We start from the raw sequence: 27,657 nt of genomic DNA, 5'->3' as shown, positions 1-27,657 counted from the left end.
CAGCTACTCCTTTCTGCTCTCAGCAGGCAGCGAGCAAGCGACAAAGAAAAGCTTCAGCACCGTGTTTACCAATGTAGCTGCACAGATGTTCTGTTGGCCCCAGAGGAGCTCCGGCAGCCTGTTGTGCGCTCAGTTTTCCCCGTTACCTGCACACCAGGTGTGTGGCTCAGGGCAGAGTCCACGCTGCGCTCCGCTGCGGGCAGGGCTGTTTCAAAGCCTGGCAAGCGTTCCCCCTTCGGGGCTGCCCCTGCGTGCAGACTGACTTTCGGGGATGGGGGTGATCGGAGCATGTAGCAGAGCAAACCGCGCTCCACCACCACCCTATGAAGCGCGCACATGATTGGACCCAGCTGAGGATGGGCAAAGGGGGCAGAGCGGTCTGAGCACGTCCCAGGGGGACGGCGGTGGGGGGCGGGGGGCCGGGCCCCCCTCCGCTCCCAGCCCGCGCCGGCCCCGCGTCCCAGGGCGGTGTCCCGGACCGTCGGGCGGGTCCTGGCAGACGCCGTTCGGCTTTGGCGGTGCGGCGGCCCCAGCTGCCTTCGCCCTGAGCATCTCCCCCCGCCGGGGGCCGGGCTGGCCGCGCTCCGCCCGGCCGCTTCCAGCGCCGCCCCCGCCGCGCCCGCCCCGCTCCCCTTTGTGCGGCGGCCCCGCTCCGCGCACTCGCTGCCCGCTCCGCTCCGCTCCTCTCGCACCGGCACCGCCCGGAGCCGCGGGTTCCGCAGCCCAGCCCGCTCCGCGCCGGTACCGCCCGCCGCCCGGCCCGGGGAGCTCAGGTGGGTCCGGCCGTCGCGGAGCCTCCGGCGGGGCGGGCTGGGGAGGGGGCGGCGGGGCGGGGGTGCCCGCCTTCGGGTGTCGTGCCCGCGCCGGGCGGCTCGGCGCTCCGGGGGCGGCGGTGTCCGCCGCGCCACAGCCCGCTGCTGGCGGGGAGGCGGCGGGACACGGCCCGAACCCCGCCCCGCCGTGCCCCGGGACATCGCCCTGCGCCGGGGGCCGCCCGCACCCCGGCCCTGGCGGCTGCCATGGCAACGCGGGTACCATGGTTTCCCTCGTCCCACCGTTGCCTGGTTACCAGCCCCCCGTGCCGAGAAGGATGCTCCGGCGGCCCGGCCCGCCCCGCTGCAGACCCTGGGGCACGCCCTGCCTGCCCCGGCGCTCCCCGGGCCGGCTCTGTGGGACACGGGGATCCCGGGGAACGGGGAGCTATCCTCCTCTCCCAGCGTTTGGCAGCATTCTGGCTTCTGTTGTTAAATATTGTACTAACACCGTAGCAATACATAAACAGTGGAGTGCTTTATCCTGGGAAAGCGTAGCAGAGGCAGGGAAGAGCGTGTCTCTCAGGGTGTGTAATTAATGCTTCCTGCAGAAACAGATATCAGAGTCCATGTGGTGGAACTCGGATCTTGCAGGAATATTTCTGTGGGTGGGAAAGTGACAGGTGGTTTGTGTGGATGTGAATAAGCTTTGCATCATGAAAGAGCAGCCTCTTGGGAAAAGCTGCATGTGGACTTGAAGCTGTCCCCTGCACCCATTTCAGCAAGCTCCCAGTGTTCTGAGGCACCGTTGGGACTTTTAGCTCCCCTGGGTGGTTTCATTCCCAGCTTGAAATGAAGTCAAGCGCAGAGAGTCCCTGCCTGCACGCAGAGGAGCGTGGCTCCGAGGTGAGTGATGGGGAGCGCGTGAGGGAAAGCTGCCAGCAGAAAGTGCAGTCTCTGCAGAGCCTGGCCACCTGTTAGAGCGTTCGTGAGCCTGCTGGAGAACACCCCTGTGCCCAGGAGGCGTGGGGCTGGCTGCGCCTTCCTCTCCTCAGGCTCTTATTTCACGCTCGCCTTGGAATTTCAGCTGCCTCCTTGAAAGTTAGCCGTTCAGGTGACACATCGTGGAGTCACGGTTTTGCTTGGAGTTTAGACTTGGCTGCAGAGGACAACTCCCCAGCATAGCAAACCCGCATCTTTGTGTCTGGTTGTGCCCCGGTGTTTGCCTTTCGGGCTGTTGGTGTGTTTTCAGTGTGTAAAGCAGCCACCAAGCTCTGCAGCTGTATGTCACTGTGCCACCCCGCCCGGAGCGGCACTGCTCACGCCAGGCAGCACGAAGGTGTCCGGCCGAGGGGCTGTGCCGCCCGCTGTCCCTTCCCACAGCGTGCAGCCGCAGCGGTGCTGGCCGGAGCAACAGCCGTGCCGGTGGGGACCGCTCTTTGCCTTGTGCTTGCTGGTGGTCGTGACTGATGGCAACAGCGAAGGAGAGAACGGAGAAAATGTCCGCTCTTTGATGCTCTGCGGAGCGTGGCAGCATTGTGGTACCCCAGGACAGCCGAGAGCTTGAAACAGCTTCTCTTACGCTGCTGTTTCAGTGTTTTCTGGTGATCTGGATTTCCCTCGCCGCCAGGACCCGCCAGGTAACCTCTGCTTTTGACTGACCTGTGTGATTCCCGTTGTGCTGATCCTGGGGTTCAGCCAGCGCGTGGCGGGGGCTGGGGACAGCTGGGTGTGGCGGGGGACGGAGCACCTGGGGCGGATGCTCTGGTCAGGTCTGCAGCGCCTGCTAATCTGCTGAACAAACGAGGAGGGATCCGGAGCAGCAGGCTCCTGACGGGAGGTGCGGTGTTTACTGCCTCCCCGGAGCCAGGGGCTGGGATCCCTGCTGCTCTCCCGATGCCGGCGCTGCCGGGCAGCCATTAGCTCGGCAATCATTCTGCTGGAGGTTTGCTCCAATGAAGGGCTGGCCTCGCTGGTTCACGCCTGCCGCTTCTCGTTTGGGGAAACGTGTATCGTCGGGGTGGGCTGGGGACTGTGCGTCAGCCAGATACGGCTGCTTTGGCTAAGGCTTCCTGATGTTTTAGGGCCAATTGCCCGGGGCTGGAAGAAGCCCTGCAGTAGGCAAGTTTACTGCTGGGGTGCAGGTGAGGGGTGCAGCACAGGGTGCGCTCAGAGCCTCGTTCAGCCAGGTTCAGTGATTCCATGTGATTGTGGGTGCTTGCAGACATCGACCTGGTAAGGGCTGGTCTGGGGGGGTCTGTGTATGAGTCTTGTTCAGCAGAAACAGGGCTGGTTGGGGTCCTGGGGCTCGTGGAGAGGGTTTCCTTTGAACATCCCCTGCCTTGGGGAGACACCGCAGACCCGGTCTGCTCTCTGGCCAGCCTTTGAATCGGCACCAAATTCGGGAAGTGCCGTCCACATCGGAATGGCAAGGGCTGGAAATCTCCCCTTCTCTCTCATTTAGGAACACGAGGCACAACAACAGGAACGTTAATAGCCAGATTGATGCTGACGTGAAATGGCAGAAGAGCACATCTATGCGGAGCTGGAAATGTCCATTCACACATGCACACTCTTGAACGCTCCAGGCAACGGAGCGCGGCTGTCATGGTCTTGGGGGCTTTGCACAGAAACTAGAGATTTTAACTAGGTCTGATCTTCGGGAGATGCCCTGAGGACTCCTGAAGGAAGGAGGAGGCTGCGCAGCGTTACGCTGTGATGGCTGAGACTTGACAGGGCTGATCCAGGCAAAACAATGGAGAGGAAAACGGGCCTTCAAGATTCAGCCCCATTACAAATGTACCTGCCTTGCTCTGGCATGATTTGCCGTGCTCCGGAGAGCTGGTCAGTGGGCAGCAGAGAGCGGGGCTGCCTGCCTGGGCCCTCCGGGCACCCACCCTGCCATGCAAATGGGCAAGGCGGGGGAAGAGTTTGGTTTTCTCTCTTAAAACTACAGATTGGGTCAAGGCGAGAGGGAAGGGAGCTCTGGGCACCCCTGCCCCGCTTCCTGCGCTGCCTCTCTCTGTGTTGAGGCAGATCTCGCAGTTTTAACAGGAAAGAAAACATGTTTTGCTCAAGTCTCCTGCAAAGCGCGCTGTGCTGCCCGTTCCCCGCGGTTTGCACGGGTGCAGGGCTGCTTGGTTTGGTGGCTGCACCTTTGTGTCACTAGTGGGGAGGAAGCGGGGAGGTTTCTGCCCGGCAGAGCAGCGCGGGTGCGGCTGGGGCTGTGCGAGTGCCCGGGCATGGGGCTCCATCGCTCGCCACACAGCTGGTATTTTTCTGCCGCCTTTGTGCAAAGGCGCATCTGGATTCAGCGTGAACGGAGGGCAGGGAGTGGCGCCTTCCTGTCTTGGAACATTGCGGTCTGGAGGCGCAAGCAGGGAAACCGGCAAACCCTTCGCAATGTTTGCTCTTCTCACTTTATTTCAGCTTCACAAAAAAGTGGGTGGGCCAGCTTGAAACAACCCAAAAAACCTGTGGCACTTCGCAAAGCATATGCTGCCTTGGAGGAGAACTGGGCTCGTTTGCACTCCAGAATGCTGTGTTTGTTTTTCTAGCAAGGACACTGCCAATCCCCGTGGTTAACTCGCGCCGAGATGAGTTTTAGTGTGCGGAAGTGTGTCAATTCTAAGAAGCGAGTTAGAAAAACAAAGAACATATGTGCGCTGTGCGCTTGCCTTGGCAAAAAGTGAGCTCTACTGCGCTAAACTTGAGAAGCCAAACGCTGAGCAGAGGAACTGGAAACAACATCTGTGGGTGAGCGGGTCTCCGGGCTGGCCCGTGTGCGCGGTGGGTGCCGGAGCTGGGGCACGCTGGTGCTGCCAAGGCACAGCCAGGCAGCCGGCACCGTGGCTCATGGGTTTGCGAAGTGGCTCTGGGAGCCGTGCCCCGCGTGCCAGACCCTCTCAGCATTGCAGGCCTGTGCTGTAAAGCACTTTTGCGGGTGTCAGCGGGAGCAGCCCGAAATAGAGAAGGTGTGAGGGTGTCTGGCTGGTGTGTGATGGGTGAGCGGAGCGCGAGGGCTGCGGGCGCTGGGGGGGCTGTCGGGGCCCCGCGTGCTGGGGGTGCAGGGGCTCAGCGCGGGACGGTCGCTGGCGCTGAGCTGCTGCCACAATAGGACTCAAATAACGGCAAAATAAGCAGTAAAAAGCTGATGAGTGATTTGTTCAAAAAATAAAAGGCATCATTAATACGCTACAAGAGCCAATTAATATCGTTCATCTAGCAATGGCATGTGCTGCGTTGCATCTCCTTGTGCACATACAACACCCTCATATCGGGTAATGACACTGATTTTTGTGCTGGCAGCCTCAGCAGTAAATAGATAAAGGACATAGGAAAATGTGCAACTAGAAGTTACTGTATCACCAGCTGTTGGGTTCTTTGTACACGTTTCTGAGACCTGGTAATTATCCAGAATTACGTGGCTCTGCAAATGAGGGGGCTTGTCTGGGCACCGGGAGCCAGCGGCACGCTCCAGCGCAGCCCCGCGCTGCACAATGGCAGCAGCAGCTGCAGGCGAGGGAAATTAAACCCTCCAGCGTTCAGATAAAGCACGTTTACTTCAAAATGACAAGACATGGAAGGGGAGGGAAGGACGTGAATTATCATGGGACGCAACTTGTTATGATGAATAAATTGGGTTCTGGAAACGTGCTCCCTGCACTGGTGGGGTGAGCGCGGTGCTGGAGGCGCCTTCCTCCACAGGCGCAACGGGAGCAGCACCGGGGACCAGCCGCAGAGCCAAGCACCATTCCCGGGCACCTTCACGGCACAAACTGGGACGGGGCCGCGGCAGGAAGGGTTCAACAGCCCCGTGCTGGGGATCTGCATCCGTCAGCTAGCGGAATTCCTGCTCTGTCGAGGGCCCCTTGCTTATCGGCTCTAATCCAGCGCAGCAGCTGCAGCAGCTCTGTGACACTCGGTGCTATCAGGGCTGTGCAGGGTGCCCGATGACCCCCCCTTGCTCTCCTGCCCTGGCAGCAAACCCGCACCATGTATGGCCACCGATCCCCGTGCTCGGGCGCTTCGTGCCTGCCCGGCGGCAGCGCGGCACAAACACACGGAGCCCTGCGGGCGGGCGGCACCGGCGCACCCCTGCGCTCCCGCCCAGGAGACGCGTCTGCCAAGCCCTCTGTGCCTGGCGAGAGGTGTCCCCTGCACGCGGCCACCGCGGAGGGACGGCCGGGTCCCCAGTGCCAGCTGGCAGGACGAGGGCAGCTGCTCCCCCGGCCCCTCGGGAGGAGGAGGAAGGACGATGGGGGGCAGTTCATAGGTACCGTGCCGGCAGGGCTGTCCCTTTGCAGAGCGGTGGTGCCGGGTGTTGGCTGGTCCCAGCAAGGGTACGTGTCCCACACGGGTGCAGCAGCAGCTCGGGGTGTGGGGACATGCGTGCCCGAGCTGGCAGGGAGCATCTCAGCCCGGCCAGAGCGTTGTTAAAGCCGGCTGGCACCCTGGGGAAGGGTCCGTGCTCCAGCCGGGTGTCCCTGTGTTGGTGCTCGTGAAGGGACAGGGACAGGCTCAGCTGGGAGGGGACGGGGAGGTTTATGGCCTCTCCTTGCTGCTGCAGGTGAGCGCAGGGAGCTGGGGGGGGCAAGTGTGGCTGCGAGCTCATGTCCCACCAGGGCCACTGACCTCGTTGTAGGAATGTGCCATAATTACCATGCTAATTGGGACAAATTCAAGCATGCTCTGGGTGAAGGGCACAGTACTGACCTTGATGGAGAGATCACAGCCCTTGTGCTGGCCCCGTTGCCTGCAGTGCAACCTTGAGGCTCCACCGAGAGCAAACCTAGCGGTGCAGAGGTGCTTGAACATATACCAGAGCCCTACAAAACGGTTGTCTGTCTGTCTGTCTGCTCAAACCCTTCTCCTGCCACCGTGTCCCAGTCGGGCTGGGTGCAGATGTGGCAACAGGTATCATGGTTGGCTCCTGGGCGTTTCTGTGGCTCCTTCCCCCAGCGTGGGCTGCAAGGACACAGGCTGCCCGTGGTCCCCCCTGCACCCCAGCCCCATCGCGGTGCCCCCCAGCCAGCCAGCTGATGTGCCGCTTCTCCCCTCTCTCGCAGTGGCCATGGAGGCAGCGCTCATCTTCCTCTGCTCCCTGCTGGTGCCAGCGGCCGTGGCAGACGGTAGGTGACAAGAGTTTCAGGGGCATGGGGACAGCTTGGGGGACAGCTGCTCCGATCCAGGGGGGCTGGGGCAGCGCAGGGTGCCTGTGCCGGCAGGGGGGCTGTGGGGCTCAGCTGGGAGAGGAGCGAGGCACTCACCTCACCCTCCGTGTCTACTTATCTGCAGTGGGCACCCAAGAGAAGGAGAAGGAGGAGGACCCCTTTAACTATGGTGAGCAGCACGGTGCACGGGGATGGGTGTACATGGGCGGTGGGGAGCAACAGAGGCTGCGCCCTCCCCCGAACCCAGCAGGAACCGCTGTGTGTCCTCCCCACAGATTACCAGAGCCTGAGGATCGGGGGGCTGGTGTTTGCTGTGGTCCTGTTCACCGTCGGAATTCTCCTTATACTCAGTAAGTTGTGGACCGGGCAGGTTCTGGGTGCGGGGGCCGTTCTCCTGGGGGCAGCCATCCAGAAAGGCCATGGCCCGTTCCCTCTTTGGCCACATTCACGGTGTTTCTCTTCCTTCACAGGCAGGAGGTGCCGGTGCAGTTTCAACCAGAAGCCCAGGTGAGTGAGGGCAGCCTGGTGGGAACATGTGTCTCCCTTGGACAGCCCCTCTTTCCCAGGCTCCCTCCCATGCCAGCAGAGCGGCCGCGCTCTCTGAGCATCCCCTTGGGGTGCCTGGTGCCCGAGCAGGGGGATGCTGTGTCGCAGGGCTCCTGGGGGCAAAGCAGCTGTGCATGCTCCCAGGACACCCTTCTCTGCATTCCCCTGTGCTGTCGGGCGTCCCCCCCGGGATGGGCTGCAAGTCCCAGCCGCTCTCACTGTTCTCTTCTTGCAGAGCTCCGGGGGATGAGGAGGCTCAGGCGGAGAACCTGATCACTGCAAATGGTAAGGCCACCGTCCCGCATGCTCTGCTGCTGCTTCGGCACGGCACCAACCTGCAGCAGAGCTCGCAGCTCGGGACGGGGGGTTTGCCCTTGGCTGGGTGCTGCAAACCGCTCTGCTCTTCCCTTTGCAGCCACGGGAGCGCCGAAAGCAGAGAACTGAACACGAGCCATGCGGTGAGTCCCAGGGCGGCCACGGACCGGCCCAGGCCAGCGTGGGTGGCGGCACCGGGGCTGTCACAGCCGCGGTGCTGGGAGGGAATGGGGGAGCCTGTGCGGCTCCAAGTGGCCCAGTGTGCTGGGACCGGGCAGCTCTGCAGCCCGACGCTGCGGGGCTGAGCGCTGGCAGGGGCTGTGGCAGGGAAACACTCAGTGCTGGCCAGGTCCGAGGTGTCCTGTGCTCAGCAAGCCCCAGGCAGCCCAGCAGGAAAGGGAAGCATCTGTCCGGATTTTTGTGTGCATGACGTTTCCGTTCCCTGTGCTCCTCCACCCCAAAGTGGTTTTATTTTTAGGGCCCCTGGAGATCTGAGTACGAGTCCCCCGGGGCGTTTGGCTCCTCGGCCGCAGCCGGCGCTCCCCGCGCTCCCGGCTGTGCCCGCGCACAGACCCTGCGCGCCCGGTGCTGCCGGTGGACCAGCCCGCGCGCGGCGAGCGGAGCTGCTGCTCCCAGCCTGACTCGCTGCTCTCCTTCCGCGCAGACCCGCGGACAGACGCTGGGACCGCAGATGCCAGCGGCCTGCGAGGAAACTGAAATCGCAGCAACAGGTCCCTTTAAGGAGATGCGAAGCTGCTGTGTCTGTGTTACCCTCTGTACTCCAGCACCGGTTCTCTGTTTACTAACCCGACTAAACTCTGCTCTGCCTCCCGTGGTGTGTAACGTTGATGTGAGATGACCATTACCTCTAGGGCTAGTCGTTGCTGATGTTGTAATCGTGAGTCTCTTCACCTCTGTCGTGCTGTGCGTGTGACTCGGGCTGTGTACGACTGGCAGGGCTGCCCCGGCTGCCCCAGCCCCAGGCGGGGGAGCTGCAGGCAGGGCGGCTCGAGGTGCTGCGCTTCACCCCGGCTGGCTCTGGGCAGGGCTCAAGACCAGTCCCACGGCACTTCGGGGACCTGCCCAGCGTGACTCTGGGCCGCACGTTGCCATTTCAGCAATAACCCCCCTGCACGCCCCCAGCCCCAAGGCAGCCATGGTGGGGGGCGAGTCGGGCAGGGACACCCCGCGCCTCGACTTCCCTCGGTGGTGGCACCTGGGTGCTGGATTTGAGGCTGAAGGGAGCTCCCCTTTCTTTGCTCAGCACTCTCTGTTTGTGTCCCTGGCTAAAGTCAAGCCCTTGTTTATGTGGGATGCTGTTCTAAATGTGAGGAAATACTGTGGTGGCAGAGGAGCCCGTGAGGTCCCCCAGCACGGTGACACTGTGAAAGAGGGCAGCTGTGCGGCGGTGACCCTGCAAACCGGCGCACAGCGGCTCCTCGCCAACGCTCTGCCTGCCCGAGAGACGGAGGCGAGCAGGTTAAACAGCCTCTGAGGGCTAAAGAGGAACACGGACTGAAATAACGATCCTGCTTGTCTCTGGCAGGGAAGGGGCAGTGGCGTTCCCTCCGTGCTCCGTGCCCTTCCCGATGCCCTGTTGCTCCCTGTGCTGTGGCCCAGGACACGGCCACCTGTGTCCGTGCTGCGTGTTGTCCCGTGGCGGTTCCGTGTCAGCAGCCCCCGATGCCAACTGCCCGCTCTCCCCGCGGAGCAGCGGTGAGCGACGCTCGGGCTTTGCACGTCTGAGCTCGCACAGCGCCGGCTGCGGAGGAGCTGAGCCCTGAGTCCATCGTCACCTTGTGTCTGCTGGTGGGTCGGAGGCAAACCTGCGCGTCTGGCCCCTTCCCCAAGGCCACGGGCGTGCGGAACTGTGGCCTCCGCCAGGCCTGGGTCTGCTGGCTTGGTTGTGGGCACTTGCCAAGGCATGGTCAGCAGCAGGAGATCCCCAGGGCTGCATTGAAACATGTCAGAGTGCCGTCCTTGCGCTGGGAAGAGGTTCTTGTCCTCCGGGGTGGTTTTGAGAGGAGTTTCTGCCATGCGCACCCCACCATAGCGGCCCTGCCTGCGGCGTGGCTGTGTCACCGTGCGCTCTGCAGCCCTCGGTGGGGCTGGCAGCACGCTCTGCGCCGGGCAGAGGGACCACGTCTGCCGCACTGCGCCCCTTCCCCTCCTCCTGGCCATCGCACGGAGCCGTGCTGGGCGCCCGCGCCGCGGCAGAGCAGACCCGCGCAGCCCCTGTGTGCGTCCCGCGTCGCGGTGCCCGTGCTGTCTGTAGTGTGCGCTCGGTGTTAACACGGAACAAAGAAATCCCTGTGGTGTGTAGAAATGGCAAAAATCCTGACTGTTGTAAAATAAACTGAGCTATTGTGTTTCCTTTTAAATAGGCGAGTGTGCTGCTGTGCTGAAGGACTGGTGTGTTCTGTGCTGTGACCTAAGGGGGGAAAGGAATAAAATGTCGTTTTTATTGGTGCCTGGCTGCGTCGTCTCAGAGGCCGGGGCCGTTCAGGTCTGGGGAAGCGGGACCAGGGCTCCAGCCCTGTGGGGACACTGGCTGGGCAGGCCGGCGAGCAGCTGCCCACGCCGTCCCTGTGCCGGCAGCGCCGGCAGCCAGGCTGGGCGGAGGGGAGCGATGGCAGCGCGTCCCCCCGGCAGCACAGATGGGCTTTGTGCTGCCCGCGGCAGGCTGGGCGAGCCCCCTCCCCACCGCACTCTTTTCTGCAGCCAGCAGCACTTTCAACAATGGCCAGAGACTGTGTGAAGGGAGCAGCGAGCCCGGCTGCACATCCCTGAGGGATGCGGGCACAGAGCCCCCTTGTCCCTCGGCCACTGGCACACCCACCCAGGGGCTGCTGGGCAGTGTCTGGGCTCCATGACAGCAGGGTGGCCCCATGCAGCACCCTCCCAGGGCTTGGCTTGACCCACTGGCACTGGAGCTGAGCTGTCCTGAGCACCAGGCGCCCGCACCCCTCGAGCCCTGGGCATTGCGAGGGGGGCACACCCTGCGCTGGTTTCCCCCGGCCACCGCAGCCCTAATCGGCTTGGGCGCGTGACTCCCGCTCCCTGATTGCCAGATTAGAGCAAACTGGATTGAACAGCCCGCCTGGCAGCTGGCCTGGCTGCCCAGGACCAGCGCAGCCCCCGGGGTGCAGCATCCTGGTACCCACTGCCAGGCAGGGGTGCAGCACAGACGTGGCCGTGCCGGCGTGCCGCGGGGGACCCCAGATGGCTCAGCTCTGGGCTGGGAGGCACCGACCAGCCGTGGGGGACCCGCAGTGCCAGGCTGCGGGGACGGGGTGTGCCAGCTGCTTCTCTCCAGCAAAATGCAGTCGCAGCCTGTACCCGAGCCCATCCCTCTGCCCCCCGCCTCGGGCTCGCCGCCGCAGCGGGGGGTGAAGCAGGGTTGGCCCGATGTTTGGAAAGCAAGGGAGGGTGTGCCGACCCCCTCCCAGCTGGGACAGGGCCACCCGCAGCCCCAGGGTGCCCAGCTCTCCCGCTGGCTGGCACGGTGGGCGCGCTCCCTGCCCTCCCCTCCCAGGCCTCCCTCCCTGCGCCTCCCCGCGTGACTGCGATAAACATTACACCGAGGCCATTAATGTTTAATGAGGTTTGCCTCTCAATTAATGTGCTTTCCCGTGGGCGCGGGCTGCCAGAGCAAGACGCCCGCCGGACGCCACAGCGACGCGATGGGTGACGGTAAGGTGCTCGGGGAGCGGGGTGCTGCTGCTCAGCCCACCCCAAAGGGGCTTCCCTGGGAGGGCAGACACTTTCATGGGGGCATCTCCATGTGAGGAACAGGGCTGGTCGCTCCTGCCACGCAGGAGCCTGCACGGGAAAGCTCTCACGGGGGATTCGGGGGAGACACGGGGATGAATCCCCAGAGCTCTGAGCCCGCTGGCGCTCTGGTGCTGGCTGGCGTTCGGCTTCTCAGGGGGATCGCTCCTTCCAAATGGCTCCTGCAGAGGGATGCTCCATCAGGTAAGGTGGCTCCGTCCTGCCGGCGTGGAGGGAGGCTGCCGGGACGCACAGCGGTGCCAGGTGTCTGCCCGAGGGCTTGTTGGGTGCTGTGTGCCACCGGAGCAGGGTCATCGCTGCCCCACTGCGTCCTGTGGGCAGCGGCACTGCCCGGGGCACCACCGAGGCTGCTCTGCCCGTGGCGCAGCCGTAGCAAATAGCAACCAGCTGCTCGAAGCGATTGAGCTGGGTGCCTGTCTGCAGCTTCACCTGGCGCTCGACTGCTGTGCATCCTGTGAATGCATCCCGCGAAACTTTAAACTTCCTGGGGTGAAAGACAGGAATTTGGGAATCCTTTACTGGCTCAGCTAGACCCTGAGGATATTGGAGCACTCTTGCTTACAGCCTGCGTTCCTGATCTTCCTCACCTCGCCTCTTTATCCAGGTGCCCACCATGAGCGCAGCACCCAGGCCCTGGTTCTCACTTTGATTTCTCTTTTCCAGAGCAAGTGCCCGAGCAGGGCCCGGACAGGTTCAGCTACGGTGAGTGTGTGCCCCGTGCAGCCGGGGCTGGGGGCGCGGGACGGGCAGCGCACCCGCGGCTCAGCCCCGCAGCCCGGCCGCGCTGACACCCGCTCGCCTCTCCTCCCCAGACTATGAGACCGTCCGCAACGGGGGCCTGATCTTTGCTGTTGTGGCTTTTGTCATCGGGCTCCTCGTCATCCTCAGTGAGTGTCCCGGGTGGGCCGGTGCCCCGGGTTCTGTTCCCTGTGCCAGGCGCTGGGCGGGCGCCGGGGCGGGGGGGCTGCCAACCCTGCCCTGCACATGAGGGGTGGGCATTGCCCGCCGCTGGGGCAGCCTGGGAAAATTCCTTCTAGGCAAGCTCCCAACAGACAGCGAGTTGGGAAGGAGAACACATAAATATTTAGCGTTGCCCTGTCAGCGTCAAGGCTTCAGAGAGAAGGTCACTAATTAAAAATAGCAGAGAAAACTCTGACATTTCCAGAGTGAGAAACCAGCTTTCCCAGAGCCCTCAGACCTCGGCAGCTCCCAGAAAGACCCAGTGCTGAGGGTGCAGGGCACCCTGCGACCCTGCCCATGCATACGGGTGCTGACCGCCCCGCTCCATGGGGCTGGGGACAGCCACAGCGTGGGAGCTGCACACAGCCCACCAGTTTTAGGGAGAAAGATAAGAAAACCACCTCCATTTGCGGGGGCAGCTTAGGAAAATAGGCAGACATCTGAGCAGGATCTCGTGGCTGGTGCTTTGCTGGGCAGTACCAGGGGCTTCAGCTTTGGGGTTCGGGGCGGTGCAGGGGGGGGTCCCGCAGGAGCCAAACCCGGTGGTCCCCACTGGGGGACCAGCCTGCGAGCAGGACTGCTTCACCGGAGCACAGAGGGGCAGGTGAGATGGGGCAGGGGGGGCGGCTTCATCCACAAGAGGCCTCAGTTGCTGCTCTTGCCCCAGGCCAGCGGTTCCACTGCGGGGGGAAGAAGAAGAGGAGGTGGGTATTGCACGGTTTGGGGTCAGCCTCACCTCTCCTCCCTGTCCCAGTCCCGCGAGCTGAAGGGGCTCGGGTCTCAGCTCGTGCTCCGTCCCATCTCAGACATAACACACCTCCCCTTGCTTTCTGCTCCACAGACAAGGGAAGGAGGAGGACCTGTAGCTGCAGGTAGGTTGCAGGAGGATGCACCCGGATGGCAGCCAGACTGCCTGCCTGGCTCTGCCTCTGCGTCTCGCCAGGCAGCGATGCTTCGAGGCACCCTGCTTCAGAGAAGTATCCACTGGGGGTGTATGTCAGGGGAACGGGAGCTCGAACACGCTGGCCCTGTCCGTGTAACCCTCCCACTCTGTCTGGTTTCAGAGCCGCCATGGAAACAGAACTTCATCCAAAGCAGAGAAGTCCTTGCCAAGGGCCACCCCTTGCCCCGCTCCAGTGGATCCATTACCCCGCTAACCCCAGGCCGGGCCAGAACGCAAATTGCCCACGTGCTTTCCCCTCGGTTAGATCCAGCAAGAGTTTCTTGGCTAATAAAGTTCAAGCTGAGAGCGGTTAAACTTTGTGCCTGAGGCATTTGAATCACCCACTCTCCTGGCCCAGCACCAATGTTTTTTGTGCCCTGCAGATATCTTCCAACACAGACCCAGAAAAGGTTTCCGCTCCCTCCTTCACACAGCCAGGGCACGGAGCAGCTGTCCCCAACGGGCTTCGCACCAGGGCCTGCAGAGGAACCTTCCTGCTCCTGGCCACCCTGGCTGCTCGGAAGAAACACCCCTCTCACCCAGCATGAACCCGGCTAATGGTGCCCAAATCCTGCAGCGCGTTCCCTTCCCCCGGGATTCACAGCCAGGGCTTTGCAGCACCGCCCTGCCCTGTGCAGCCTGCGGGCCGTGTCCGCTGCAGAAATGGTTGTGCGGGGCTGTTGGTGTGCGGGGCTGTTGGTGTGCGGGGCTGTTGGTGTGCGGGGCTGTTGGTGTGCGGGGCTGTTGGTGTGCTTGCCTTCCTGCAGTGCTTGAGCCAGGGGTCACTATTGGGAAGAACAGGTTTGGGATGGTGCATCCGGCTCTCCGCTCTCACAGCCTCTCTCGTCTTTGAATACAGACGGAAACACCTCTTTGAATAAAAAAAAAAAAAAAAAGGAGGAACAAAACTCTCCCGCAATTGGGCGGCGAGCGAGGAGGAGGGAGGGTCCCGCGGGAGCGCCGGTGCGCGGGTCCGACGCGGCCACCCAGCGAGCAGCGCGGTGGCCCCGGTGGCACTTCCGCTGGGCCCGCAGCTCCCGGGACCCCCCGGCACCCCGAGCCTTGCCCGGCATCCCGAGCACCCGCGGCTGCAGCGCCGGGCACAGCGCGGAGCTCGGTGCGCTCCCGGTGCCGCTGCCGGTGCCGCTCCCGGTGCCGCTGCCGGTGCCGCTGCCGGTGCCGCTCCCGGTGCCGGCGCGGCCGCGCTGCTGCTGCCGCCTGGCGCCCGCCGCGCTGCGCACACGCGGGAGCGGGCCGGGCTGCGAGCGCCTCCTGCCCGGCGCGGAGTGTCCCCGCTTTGGGAAGGCTCCGCTGGGTCCTCGGACCTGCGTGGCCCCGCGTTCTGGGAGCCCCAGCGTCTCGGCGCCGCTGGCGGAGGAGAAACCGGCTCACCTGGTCCCTTTGGGCTTCGATTGAGGTCAGGCATTGACAGTAAAATAGGATTAGCCGGGGGAAGGTTATTAGACAAAATCCGTGCAATTTGTCTAATCTGAGGTGCTTATTTAACACAGTAAGGAGATTATTTTGAAATATAATTTTGACTTGACACTGACCCACTAACAAAGATTCGTTGCAGCTCTGCACAGCTCCAAGTCACAGCGTCTGTGGGCAGGAGAAGAAAAGCTCCTGTTGAACAGCACAGACAAGCTGAAGGGTTTGCTTGCAGCACAGGCCTGCCTGCTTCCCGCTTTGAGCCTGGTCCTTGCCAGCAAGGAGTGCAGTGTGGCTGTGTCCCCCTGAAGACAGAGCTAAAGGACACGGCAGCCAGCGGACTAAATGAGCCCCAGCCGCAGTGGGCTCTCACATTCCTGAGGCCCAGGGCTCCCCATCTTCCGCAGTGCCCAGCCATGCCGGGGCTCGGGGCACAGGGATGCCCTTCAGGGCGCACGTCCCCTGGCCCCCCAGGGAGCCCTGCAGACTGAGCCCTGCAGCTCCGAGGGAGGAGATTAAGGGGAACGAAAAGCCGTGTCTGGCTCCCTGCACGGGGGGATCTCTGTCTCGGCACCAGATGGCATTAATAGCATTATTCTGCACGGCTTGCGGACACGGACGTGTGCACGCACACTCGCACAGCCCTTCGCACCTCCAGCTGGGGCTTGGGGGCTGTGCCACGGGTCAGAGAGGGTGGCAGGGCGTGCAGCAGCAGAGCAGGACGTGCTGCTGGCACCCGAGACTTGCCCTAGGGGTTACATCTGGAGGCCAGGCTCTTAGAGCCACACTGCGAGCAGCCCGGCTCGGTGCCCCTCCAGGCTGGCACCTGGGAGCCAGGAACAGAGGAAAGCCATGAGCAAACGGTACCATGTGTGGTGAATGCGGTGCCGCTGTGGCAGGGCAGGTGTGCTGCCAGCAGCCCCTGCTCACCAGGGCAGCACAGAGACATGAGCCACTTCTGCGGCAAGGCTCTCTGCGCCTCACCACACTCCACGGGCCTTTGCTTTGGACACTGAGCCTGGGAGCTGTGGGCGGGGGTGGCCATGGTCCCTGCAGCCCTTTCCCCGTGGCCGCAGCCCCACGGGTCAGCCAGGAGCCGCCGGCCTCGGTGACGAGCGTTCGTCTTCTCCCCTGAACCAGGCAATCTTGGAGGATTTATCTCACAGTCCCTTGAGCCATTAATCTTCTCAAAGTAAATCTTTTCGGTGACACAAAGGGGATTGGGTAAATAATACAGTGGACAACTGGAGTGTCCTTTTCCTCTGGGAAGACTTCCAGTTTTGAACAGCTTCCCCTTGGCACTGGCTACTCCCTGTTTGCTTCACCAGTCTCTGGACAGACAGGTACGAGATGGGGGGCTCCAACTGGCTGTGCCTTGGCCAGTATGTGTGTCTAATCCCCAGCTGGAGGGGAGGAGATGAGGCACGGGCGCAGGAGCAGGAGCAGCAGCCGGGAGGATGGCTGCTCAGCTCGCCCAGCCTGCAGCTCGCCAGCACCGCTCCGCCATCTCCGCCGTGCCGGGGCGCGCTTGGTCCGCCAGCGCAAAATGTCTCCTCATCAGTTAAAGCAGGAGGGCAGCAAATGGTGGCTGGTGGAGCCAAAGAGGACCAGTTGTTGGAGACGTGGGGCCGGGCTGGCGAGGAGCCAGCCACACGCCTCGTTCTCCCTTTGTTCTGCTCCCAGGAAGGTGGCGCATCCATCAACAGCAACGTGTCTGCCAAAACAGCAGTGCTCCACAGTCTTAAATTATCCTCCCGACCAAAGTAAACAGCATCTCAGGCCTCATTTCCAAGTCGCACATGCCCCAAAGCAGTGGTTATTAGGAGATGACTGCCCACACCGGGACGGACGGCTGTCCCGGAGCCGGCCTGCGGAACGGCCACGCGGCAGCGATGCGGTGAGAGCACAGCCCCAGCACCCCAGCTGCGGCACCGCCAGCCCAGGGATGGCTCCCAAATCACTTGGGCGACAGGGAAATCCAGCCCTTGGCTGCACGTTGGGATGGCAGGAGCCAGCCAGGATGCTGTGACACGGCAACACTAGGGGGAAGCAAAAATCAAGCTTTTTGCCTGGAAAATGCCTTCCCTGGGAAGCGGGAGCACGGTCCGGTCCTGGCACATCCCAGCTGCCCGCCCCAGCAGCAAAGCCCGGCTCTGGGCACCGGGTCCCGCTTGGCCCCGGGGCCGCTGGAGCCCTTCACAACCCGCAGGGGACTCGAGTCTCATCCCTTATGGTAATGTAGCTGATTCTGTGGTGCAAGTGACCAAGGGGCTCAAGGAGGATCCAGTTTGTGGGCATGTTGACCTGTGGGCACCTGCCTGGCCAAGGGCTTGCTGGCCTCATTTGGCCGGGTACAAGCCCCTCATCACCTCCAGGGCATTTATCTTTGCACCTCCCCATGTGGCAGCTGCTGCAGCTGGGGAAACTGAGGCACAGAGTGGGGTGCAACATGGTTACAACAAGGTGGGGGTGTTTCCCCCTCCGCAGCATGCTGTGCAGCCCCTGCACAGTGCCAGCCCTGGGAAGGGAGCAGGGGGCAGGACAAGCATTGCACACAGCTGGCCCTTTCGCATCCAGGTGTGCCCAGCATCAGCCCAGCTGCAGCCCGTCTGCAATTACCCACAAAGCCTTTTTCTTCCTCCACCTTGAAGGCTCCTGTTTCTTGTGTGGAGTTACTGGTGGGGCTGAGCTGGCGGGGCACCCCACAGCCTGTAGCCTGGCCCCATGGAGCAGGGCAGCCAGCGAGGGGTCACCGTGCGCTGGCTCTGGTGCTGCAGAGGTGCTGTGAGGCTAAGTTCGTGGCTGCGTGGGAAGTGCTTTGTGGAAATCGGCTCACACCAGGTAAGTAGCCCTGTTGTTTTAATGACTGCTTCCTGCGGGGGATTTGTCTGGGAGGGCGGCTGGGGGCACAGGGCTGGGGCTGGTGGGGGGCGAGCGTGCCCCGGCCGGAGGGACAGGCTGCGAGGGATGCTCCCTGCGGCGCTGCGTGTCCTGCGGCGCTGCGTGTCCTGCGGCGCTGCGTGTCCTGCGGCGCTGCGTGTCCTGCGGCGCTGCGTGTCCTTCTGCAGCGCCTGCTCCCTGACCCAGGGCAAAACTGTGGGCTGCAGCTGACCCTGGGAGCTGGGGGGGACCCTCCTTTTGGCTGCTTTCCTCTATGACCCTCTGCATGCTTGTATGGAGGCTGTTTTTAATGTATTAGAGGAAGAAATATCTGTGGGGGAAAGCAGCTGGTGGGCTAACAGGGTATGTGCGCACGGACACCCCTGTGACCCCCAGAGATCTGCACTTTGGGCATCCTGGAGCTGAGTGTAAATGCTGCCCAGAGCTGGAACAAGTGCTGGGGATGGGGGTAAAAGGAGGCTGGTCAGGTTGGAGTGGTTGTGGCAACACTGCTCCTTGCCCAAGGGGAGAGGCAAAAGCACGAGGGAAAGACCCCGATGTGCACGTTCTGCTATGATGAAATGCAGAGGGTCCCTTCTCCCAAAGTGGGAAAACAGGGCTCAGAACTGCACGTGGGGATGTGTTGCTGTAACTTCTTATGTGTCTTGTGTGGAGTTTGGGCCAGGGAAATGATTCTTTAGGACGAGCTCTTTGGCTGGCCGTGCAGCCGGGCTGCTGCGGGCTCTGCCAGGCTGCTCGCTCTGTTAGCAGCTCGGTGGCTGCAGGGTGTGGGAAGGACTTCTCCGGTGTGTTAGTGCCGCCCTCGCTTCCCGGGAGCCTCTGCTGTGCTGCCAACGTGCAGGTCAGCGCTGCCCAGATAACTGATGGGATGAGTTGCAGCCCGTCCTGATCACAGCTGTCTGATGGGATGGATGTTAGCAGGATACCAGCTTTCCGGGCTGGACGCTCGTGCAAAGGCGATGCGCAAATACTTGCTGTGCATTTCAAATACGGGAGCTGCGGGCAGGCCAGGGTCCCTAAATGGTGGCGGGGGGAAGGAGCCGAGTCCCAGGTGTGGGCGTGCAGGAGGCAGCTCGGGCTGTTTGCCCTCTGCTGCCAGACCCACACGTGCGCCCGGGAGGCTGACAAAGGCCTGGGCTGAGCCATCAACGGAGGAGCAAAACGGGCCGTAATAAATGGTGCACGCAGCTCAAGGGTTCGCCATGGCTCCCCAAGCGCGACCGGGGGCTGCTCGGTCACCCTGTCAGCCTTTAGCAGTTGTCTCTTCTTGTCTTGCCAGCAGATGCTGCCCTGTCCTGGAGGAGGGAGCTCTTGGCAGGGGGAGGTTAGTGCTCTTGGTGCAGGCTGATTTTTCTGAGCTGCAGATGATGAGGAAACTCACTGGAGATGCTGAACAGTCAAGGGAACTAAAAATGAACTAGTGAGTAGTGTTTACTCCCCTTGCACAAGCCTCAAATGGAGATCAGTGGGTGCCCTGCCAACCGCCCCTGTCCCTCCTGCCACCCCTTGTGCCCTCCTGCCGTTCACCGCTGAGGGCAGGAACTGCAACCGACCCCAACGCGCTGTGTGCCGGAGAGCTCAATGCTGTAGCAGATAATGCTGTAGCAGATTTTGCGGCTGTGCTGCCATCCTGCAGCAGCTGCTGGGGAGGAGGAAGGGGGCAGGTGCCTGGCATGCGGCTGAGGCTCCCCAGAGCCGGAGCTTTGCTTGTTGCCTTGGGTGTGGGTCTGAATACCAATTTCCTTGCGAAGTATCGGCTAACATCTGTACGTGGATGTAGGTGGCGATTGAAATGCACCTCGATTCCTAGAGGGATGTGTGGGCACCGGGTGTGCATCAGCTGCCGCTTCATCGCCTCTCGGGACGCCGGTGGCGCGGCCGCGGTACGAATGAGCCAGCAGCGAGCGGCATGGGGCCGCGAGCAGCACGTGCACGCGTGGGAGGGCTGTGTGCCGGGGACGCCCACGCACTGTGACGGAGCGGAGCTGCCGAGGCGGCCTGGGAACGGGCCGAGCAGGGGGTGGTGACGGAGCTCGGCAGCACCGAGCAACGGGAAGCAGATCCTGGGAGAGGAGGAGGAGGGAAGTCCACGGGGTGTCAGACCCACGCAGCACGGGCTCGGTGTTTGCTCCCACCTCTGCTCTGGGCTTCTTGGCACGGAGGTCTGGGCAGGTGCGTGTCCGTGGGTGAGGTGCCAGCTGCCCTTGGCGTGCTCGTCAATAAAAGGAGGGGATCTCTGGTGTGGATGGTCTGGAGTAGGGGGGGATGCGGGGGGCGTGCGGGAGCCTTAGCCCTGCCAGCTTCTCCACGTCCTTTGGCTGCGTCCCTCCTCTCTGCAACGGGAATCGCTCCCGCACGCTGTGCAAGTAGCACCTCAGCGAGAGGGGGGGGCACTCTGGCTCCCCCAGGGGACTCCCAAGTATGGAGAATTGCCATGAACCACCGTGAGCTGAAAATGGCCAAGGAGCTCGTTTTTCTAATTTATTATTTATTTTTTTTTTAAACTGGGTGATTGTGGTTAGGTTTTCAACTGCATGTAACCAGTGTTTTTTTAAAAAAAATCAGACCATAATGTTTTTTCTATCTGTTGTTTTGTTTGAAATTAGAATGCTTCAGCCTTTCGGTTTATTTTCCAACAAATTTGGATTGGAAAGCAAAGAAAACCTGCTATAATCACTTCAATAAAAGACATTCTGAACTGCTCTAATGGTCTAGACAAATTGGCTTTGGTGCAACTAAGTCTTTGGGAGTAAGATCCTAGGCTTGAATTAAGCCTTAGATAAATACACCTCAAAGTAAAGCATTAACTAGTATTTATTTGTTGTTTGCTGGCTAGAGGGATGCATGTGTAATGAAGTCTGCTAGGCCCTGTCTTGCCTATGTTCCCCTGTTCGGGGAGCTGCCTGGTCTGGGGCTGTTTGTGTGGTGGAAACTTCATTTCTGCCCTCAAGCTGCTACAAAGTGTCCGGGGGCCCCAGAAGGAGGAGCGCTCCAGCTGCAGGTTCGAGGTGTCCCGGCCATGCTGCTGTATCTCCAGCGCTGTGGCCGGGGAACGGCTCATCCCGGGAAAATCCGCCTTTGTGCAGCCGAGCTGCGGGGCTGCGGAGGATGGAGAGCGCGCCTGCTGCGCTCCGGCCGCCGGGAGAGCTCGGCTTTATGGGCTGTGACCGGCACGACCCAGCCGGCATCACCGCCCCCGGGTGCGCCCGCGGACACGGCGGCTGTTTGCCCCGGTGCGAGCCCGTGCCGGTGCGGTGCCCACCGGGGGAGGGTGTTCCCGAGCACCCCCTGCCCGCAGCGGGCTGGCCGCCGCCCGGGGGCGGAGGACGCGGAGGAGGTGGGGGGCAGCCGGGCGCTCCCCCTCGGCAGGGGAGCCCTGCGGGGCGCGGGGGCGGGGAGTGGGCGGGCGCCCGTTCCCCCCTCCCGCCGCCACTCGGGCTCCGGGAGGAGGAGGAGGAGGAGCGGCTGCGAGCTGGGCTCTGGGCACCTCACCCGGGCGGGCAGCGCGGCGGCAGGGAGCGCGGCACGCCGGGGCACCGCACCGTCCGCAATTGCGCCGCAGCCCGGGGCCATAGCTGCTCTTTATGGCATGTGGCTGGTAACTTTTTTCCTGCTGTACTCTTTGCGGAAAGGTACGTGGCCCCGGGGACGAGGGGGGGGCGCGCCGGGCACCGGCCGGGTGGCGTCGGGCTCGCCCCGGGAGCGGAGCCCCGGCCGCGCGTCCCGGCGGAGCGGCTGAGCCGGGCTCGGGGCTCGGCGAGGAGCGCTCCGGGTGCGCGTCCCCCGGGCTCCGGGTGCGCATCCCGGGGCTGGCGGAGCGCTCGGTGCGGACGGCGGCGCCGGGCCGGGGCAGCGCGGCCCGGAGCGATCGCGGAGCCGCCGCTCGGCCGAGCCCCGCGGGTCGCCCGGGCTGAAGCGCCGCACCGACGTGCGCAGCATCCCCGGCCCGGGCGCGCAGCGGCGCTTCCCAGAGCTGCGCCTTGTGCCCCCACTTCCCGGGACTACTCAGCCGAAATCCAGCGATGCTTTAAAAAGCGCATCCTTCCCTCTGGGAACGCTGTGTTAAGTGTAACCCAGTGGCTTGGTATAAACAAGATTGGGTGGGGGGGGAAATCGTGAAACAAGTGTATCTAGGAGACGCTGTCCTGAAGATTAGAGATGAATTTAAAGTTGGAGATTAAGCGAATTCTGCCCAAATCTATAGAGGTAATACTCTAAACCGAGCCTCTGCTATAGATGCAATTAAAAAAGAAAGGCAAGGAGCGGCACGTAACATGAGTAGTTAAATCACAGTGCATTTGTTACAACAATCAATCGATGTTACATAAAGGACTTGCCCATTTCCGAATCTGCGGGAATTTTTAATTACGTTTCTGTAATAAATTATCCCTTTGCACATGACCTAACCTGCAGATACGGTAATGGAAGCGCCCACCTTTTGGAAAGTTGTCTGCTCGGAGGATGTAAAATGTCATTTAACCTAATTATCTTTTTTGACATTTGAGAGCAGCAAGGGGGAAATTTTAGGAAATGAGGAGAGTGAAAGAAAAAGGATGGAGCTGCATCTTTACATGAGACTTCTCTTGCTGCCTATTACATTACCCATTCAGCTGAATGTTAATCCAATGAAAAATATTTACCAAGGTTTAATAAGGCATCCTGTCCAGTTGTGTGGTGATGATCAATTATTCCATCAATTATTAATTATGGAATAGCTGCTTTATTTGAGCTGGAGTAAGGCTGCGTTTGGGAGCTTTACCCAAAATCGCTATTGTGTTTAGGATCTGCTGAGCTGAATGTGCCAGTGTCTGCTTTGCTTACATTTGCATTTTTTACTGTGCTAAAAGGAGAAATCAAACCCAAATAACCACTGAGGATGCTGCAATTTCTTGCCCCCCAATAGTCAAAATGATAAAGAGCTGCACCGGCTGTATCGCTTTTGCATGGTTTAAGCCCCAGCTTCTTGGAGAGGGATCTCTTCCCACAGAGCTATCTCATCTGAGAACGGCAAATTAAAAGCCTCCATTAGCACAACTCCTCGTGGCCTCATTTTCTCTTTTTTAAGAAATAAAATGTATCTCCAGTGTTGAACAGTCCTGGTGATGGAAAGTGTTAAAGCGAGATGGTTCCAAAGAGAGGACCGCGATACAATGGGAGTTTCATTATAATAATAGGATAAAAAAATGAATTGCTTAATGCATGATAAACCTCTCAGATACTTAATATTTCTGGGCATTGAAGCACATCCTTTTTAACATGTTTCTGCTGTAGAACAAGAGCTCAAGTAGAAACAGAAAGCAAATAAACATTTGATCCAGGGACCACTGAAGTTGAGAAATCCCTCGATGGGCTGTAGCTGCTTATTTCTCCCCTGCTTATAAAATAAACCAAAATGGGCGGTTGGCAAGCAAACAAACAGGGGGCTGAGCAGAAGGACGGTCTGGCAGGGTGGGTGAGAGCAGCCAGGCAGAGGAGGAGGGGAGGCGAGTGGCGTGATGAAGAGCACGCTGGTCAAAATTGAGAGCTTTGGAGCTGGGGAAGCATCTCCCTGCGTGTTCTCGCTGGATCCCTCTGCCGCCTGATTTATATTGGCATTATATTTACATTATGTTCCTGTATTGGGTGCAGTGAACTATGCAGCTTGTGTTTTTTAATCTCTCCCCATCTCGGCCCCCCAGCGTGGCACAGCGCTCGTTTGTCTCTGAAATGAAACATGGAAACCTCATTAAATGCACGGAGGAGAAGCCTGCAGTGCTGAGCTCCTCGCCATGCCCGGCTTCGTTTGCCCTGCGGAGAGCCAAAATTTCCCCGCATGAGGAGCCACCGTGGCCACTTGCCCACAGCCCTTACCTGCACCTGGCGTGGGCTCAGGGCTGCCCCTGCCTTTGGATGAGAAAACCCATGTCGGCAACCCGAATGTGTCTGGTGCATTTGTTGTCTGGAGGCGCAGGCTGTGCCTGGCGCGGGTGCCGAGTGCCGGGGCTGTGCGGTGGAGCTGCGGGCTGAGCTCCGGGCAGCCGCGGCACCGGGTGTCTTTGTGCCGTGGCGCTCGGGTCCCTGCCCGGCTGGTCCCGGGGTCCAGGGATGGTGGCGAGAGCTCCGTCCTCCTTTGAAGCAGCTGATGAACCGAGTGCAAGAATGAAGCTGGAAGCTTCTGTCTGTGGCAGGAATTCTTTTGACGTGGCGGCACGCGAGTTCCGAGCCGTGCCTTGGATCACATGAAGTCATCTCGCAGCCAAATAAGCAGGCTGTTAATAAGCGTGACTTCCTAGGAGGGCACGGAGGAGGAAGGTGTTTGGTTGTTGCAGTCGTTACGGCACGTGCGTTGCTGGGAGGCTTATGCAGTGGCAGCTTTGGGTGCAGAGTGTTTCTTGTCTTTGGAATCTAGATTATAGCCAGCTACATATTTTTACATAATCATGATTTTGTCAGTTATCCTTTCCCTGCCTGTAGATCCTTAAGAAATATCCCCCACCACATACAATCTGCATGTTGCCGCCATCATCTGCCAGCAGAGCTGTACCAAATATTTAGGAAATGCATTTCCCGGCTCTCGCTTGCTGCCTCAGCTGCTGCCTCTTGAAAGGGCCGTGTTGGCTCCTCCGGGAGAGGAGGGACTGAGCACAACTTAGAGGGGAGAGGGGAGTGTGAACGAGGCTTTGGAGCTTGCTCCATGCCCCTGTTTCTCATACCTGTTGGCTGTATAATAGAAGTCCTCGTCCCCACCTCGTCACAGCAGCGTGCGGGCTGCGGCGTGCCGGACGGCATGGGCCAGTGGCTCCGTGGGAAGCCTGGTGGCAAGTGTGCGTGGCCTCTGGTGCATCCCGTGTACCCGCTTGGCCTGGCCCTGGCCTCCCCGGGCTCCGTAATGTCACCAGATGTCCTTTTGGGACTTGGTTGCTGCCCCTCGGGCTTCACGTTCAGCGTGGCTGTGGAAGGGGGAGCCTGGGCTAGTTCCTCACCCCCGAGCACTGAGGGTCCCCGGGGAGGCTCGGGCAGGTTTTGGCGCTCGGGAGGCGGTGCAGAGCTGCAGGATGTCCCGCTCGGGCTCAGCCCCCTGTCTGGATGGGGTGCTGAGAGCGGTACCTCCAGCAAGCCAACGTGGGCTGTTCCAGGGACAGGCAAATCAGCGGGGAATGCTTTTTTTTTTCCAGGCAAGGGTTACAGCTGCAGCCTGGGTGCTGTCGTAATAGCTGTAGGTGGTTCAGGCCTTAATTTCCATGCAGATGCACTAAGGAGCAGGCGGCTCCGTGTGTGAGCGATGCCCTCGCCCGCGGGGGACCAGAGGCACCGTTCTCCTTGGCTCCCTCTCCGGGTCGCGGTGACGGCGGCTGCGAGTCCCGAAGGACCGTGGTGTTCAGACCAGAGGGGCTGTGCCCCAAGGGTGGGACTCCTGCGGTGCCCAAAATACAACGCTGCGGGGCAGGAAAGGTGCTGGGGCAAGTGTTTGCTGCGCTGGGCACCAGCTGAACGCCTCGGGCCTCGCTCCGTGTTCCACGGCACAGCTTCCAGCCCCAAGACGGGAGGCAGGCTGCGTGCGCCTCTTGTGCTCCGCTGCAAAGGTCTCGCGTTTCTCATCTCAGCTGCCTCTCTCCCCGTCCCTTCCGTGATGCTCCTCGCAGATGCCACTTCTCGCTCTGTCAGCTCCAAGGTCACTCCCTTCGTTAGGAGAAAAGCTATTAAAAGTGTCCTGAAGATGAGGGCTTGAAGGATGCTCGTTGCAGGGAAGGCCAACCGCTGCCCCAGCATTACAAATGTGCGGGCAGGCTGTGATGGAATTACTGTCGAATCTTGAGGCAGTAGAGAGGAAAGATTAGGACTTGCCACCTACCTGTGATTCCCACCCCACGATGCGTGCCGAGCTTCGGTTCACTTTCTCCTTGAACAGGGCAGGTGTCAAGCACCCTTAATGAGGATAATAAATGAGCGACTAGGTGGTGATTAGCCTGCTGTTCTTCACAATGTCCCTGCAGCCGTCGCAGCCTGTGGCTGGAGGAGCCCCGGTGGCTCGTGCAGCCCCTTGCTGGCTGTGGTTGGGGTTGTGGAGGAGCCCCGGTGGCTCGTGCAGCCCCTCGCTGGCTGTGGTTGGGGTTGTGGAGGAGCCCCGGTGGCTCGTGCAGCCCCGTGCTGGCTGTGGTTGGGGTTGTGGAGGAGCCCCGGTGGCTCCTGCAGCCCCTCGCTGGCTGTGGTTGGGGTTGTGCCGCAGCAGTTCACCCACGACGGGCACCTGGGCGCTCAGAGCGCCGAGCCCAGGGAGGGAGGGCTTGGGAAGGGTGCAGCTGGTGGGATAACGTGAGCTTGAGTGGGCGCCTGCCCTTCCCAAGGTGCTGCAAAACCTCCTCTTGAATGCCAACAGCGCGTGGAATTGTGGCAAATAGTCCGGCCTCCCGTGGCCAGCGTGTTGTAAAGTGCTCAGGCAGTCAGTGGCCTCTGCCACCCCTTGAGGAGCGGTGCCAGCCCTGGCTGGATTGCCTGTGCCTGGAGGATTGCGTGTGCACCCCCAAAATGCACCTTGTTTAGCCTTTTCCTGTCTCTGGGGGGTTTCCACCCAGGTACTGATGTGCCAAAGACCTTGTTCAGCCTTGAGGAGCTTGCTGGGGTTGGCACAGGACTGGCTCCAGGGTCCTGGGCAAGTAGCTTGCTGAGATGGGTGATGTGTGTGCATCGTGGTCAGAAAGGGCTGCTTAGCTCAGGAGAAACGTCTCTGTGACTGGGCTGGCATGCAGCTGGTTGTTGTGTGTCCTAGAGCCGCGTCACGGAGAAGGACGGGCTCTTCCCGTGAGCCCGGGGGGAGAGGAGGGGTTGCATTGCTGGGCGCTCGCCGGGAGGTGATGGCATTTTGTGCTTACGCGGGCTGGGCTTTCGCGCAGGACTCGCACCTCCATCTCAGCTGCCGCTTCCAGGAACGTGTGGCTCGGTGACAGATCCTGGGGTCAGCTTATGGCCGCTCTGCCTCAGCCCCACGTTAGAGCAAATGGGCGGTTGGGTGCAGCACCGTGCTCTGCGGTGCCGGCTGCGCCACCGGAGCTGGCGGAGTTTGGGAAGTCCAGCGAGCAAGACGAGTAAATATTCTGAAGGGGTGATAGCAAAATGGCTTGCTTCTCCCAGCTCAGATAGAGATATTAATATTTCAATACCTCTAGGTTGTAATTTACTACAATTTAAGAAGATTGCACTGTGATAACTTAAAATACTAGATAACTAAAATAACTAGCGAAGTCTCCGGCGGCGCGCTGGGCTTTGTGCAGCTTCCAGCTGCCGGTCTCGGGGCTGGTGCTGCGCGCCTGCGCCGCCGCGTCCTCCTCAGCACTAACTGTTCCATTTTGGCTCCTCCAGCCTCCTCTTTTCAGGTTCATGGGAATTAATGCCCTCGATATGTAGGTTAGGGTCAGCACATCTGACCAGATGTGAGCAGTGATTTCTGGTTTAAAAATATTGCAGTGCTATTTCTAAATGTTTAATCTCTCTCAGTGATTTGGAGACAGTTTTATGAAACATGGAATTAGGATGGTGCTCAATGCTAAATGGTAAAGGAGATTATGTGGATTTAACTCTATGCGTCTGTCACATAACTATTGCCAATCCCATAACTTCCATTTTCTATTAAAAATCCGTTTCCCCCTTTGACCTGAAAAAGCTTTACGGGTAATCTGAATTTCTCTGTTTATGAGGTATTTTTCCACTCTCGCCCGTCCCTCTAGAGCCGCCTGGGAGGAGAGGTTTCCCTGGCAGGCTGTGGGTGCTCTCCCGCTGCTATGGTGCGGGATCCCTCCCCGGCCGGGTTTGGGAGATGCCGACAGGGCGTGGGGCAGAGCCGGGCGGTGTTGGGCGCTGGGCACCGCGG

General features: G+C 60.9%; 3 protein-coding genes across 8 annotated transcripts in view; all 3 read left to right on the top strand.

Annotated features, from left to right (window-relative positions):
- The first annotated feature begins 642 nt into the window (after nt 1-642).
- On the top strand, nt 643-12,450 carry LOC309448576 (FXYD domain-containing ion transport regulator 6-like). Of its 6 annotated transcripts, XR_014185821.1 has the most exons (9): nt 5,424-6,027; nt 6,821-6,883; nt 7,050-7,094; nt 7,201-7,275; nt 7,396-7,432; nt 7,707-7,756; nt 7,887-7,929; nt 12,242-12,280; nt 12,391-12,450. XR_014185821.1 is itself a non-coding variant. In XM_082070264.1 (8 exons), exons 2-7 carry the CDS (start codon nt 6,826-6,828, stop codon nt 7,913-7,915), a joined length of 294 nt encoding a protein of 97 aa, XP_081926390.1. In that variant the 5' UTR covers nt 643-773; nt 6,821-6,825; the 3' UTR covers nt 7,916-7,929; nt 8,451-10,195. The 6 variants fall into 6 exon arrangements, 5 of the variants coding, with proteins under 5 accessions (XP_081926390.1, XP_081926392.1, XP_081926389.1 ...); XM_082070264.1 differs by lacking the exons at nt 5,424-6,027; nt 12,242-12,280; nt 12,391-12,450 and adding exons at nt 643-773; nt 8,451-10,195; XM_082070266.1 differs by lacking the exons at nt 5,424-6,027; nt 12,242-12,280; nt 12,391-12,450 and adding exons at nt 4,025-4,508; nt 8,451-10,195.
- Nucleotides 11,386-14,152, top strand: FXYD2 (FXYD domain containing ion transport regulator 2; the record flags this gene model as incomplete). The annotated part of the gene is made up of 7 exons (XM_082070267.1): nt 11,386-11,479; nt 12,242-12,280; nt 12,391-12,465; nt 13,206-13,242; nt 13,380-13,410; nt 13,603-13,741; nt 13,865-14,152. The coding sequence occupies 5 exons, from the start codon at nt 11,386-11,388 to the stop codon at nt 13,402-13,404; spliced, it is 270 nt and encodes an 89-aa protein (XP_081926393.1). The 3' UTR covers nt 13,405-13,410; nt 13,603-13,741; nt 13,865-14,152.
- A 7,250-nt stretch (nt 14,153-21,402) lies between these two features.
- The window catches only part of DSCAML1 (DS cell adhesion molecule like 1), a gene marked incomplete at its 5' end in the record, with an annotated part of 87,841 nt that continues 81,586 nt past the window's right edge, over nt 21,403-27,657 (top strand). The window contains one exon of the mRNA XM_082070184.1: nt 21,403-21,445. Coding sequence (XP_081926310.1) covers nt 21,403-21,445 — 43 coding nt within the window. The remainder of the gene's footprint in view (nt 21,446-27,657) is intronic.

This window comes from Streptopelia decaocto (genome assembly GCF_964273445.1).
Source record: "Streptopelia decaocto genome assembly, chromosome: 21".
NCBI lineage: Eukaryota > Metazoa > Chordata > Aves > Columbiformes > Columbidae > Streptopelia > Streptopelia decaocto.
This window is presented reverse-complemented; position numbering and strand designations above follow the sequence as displayed.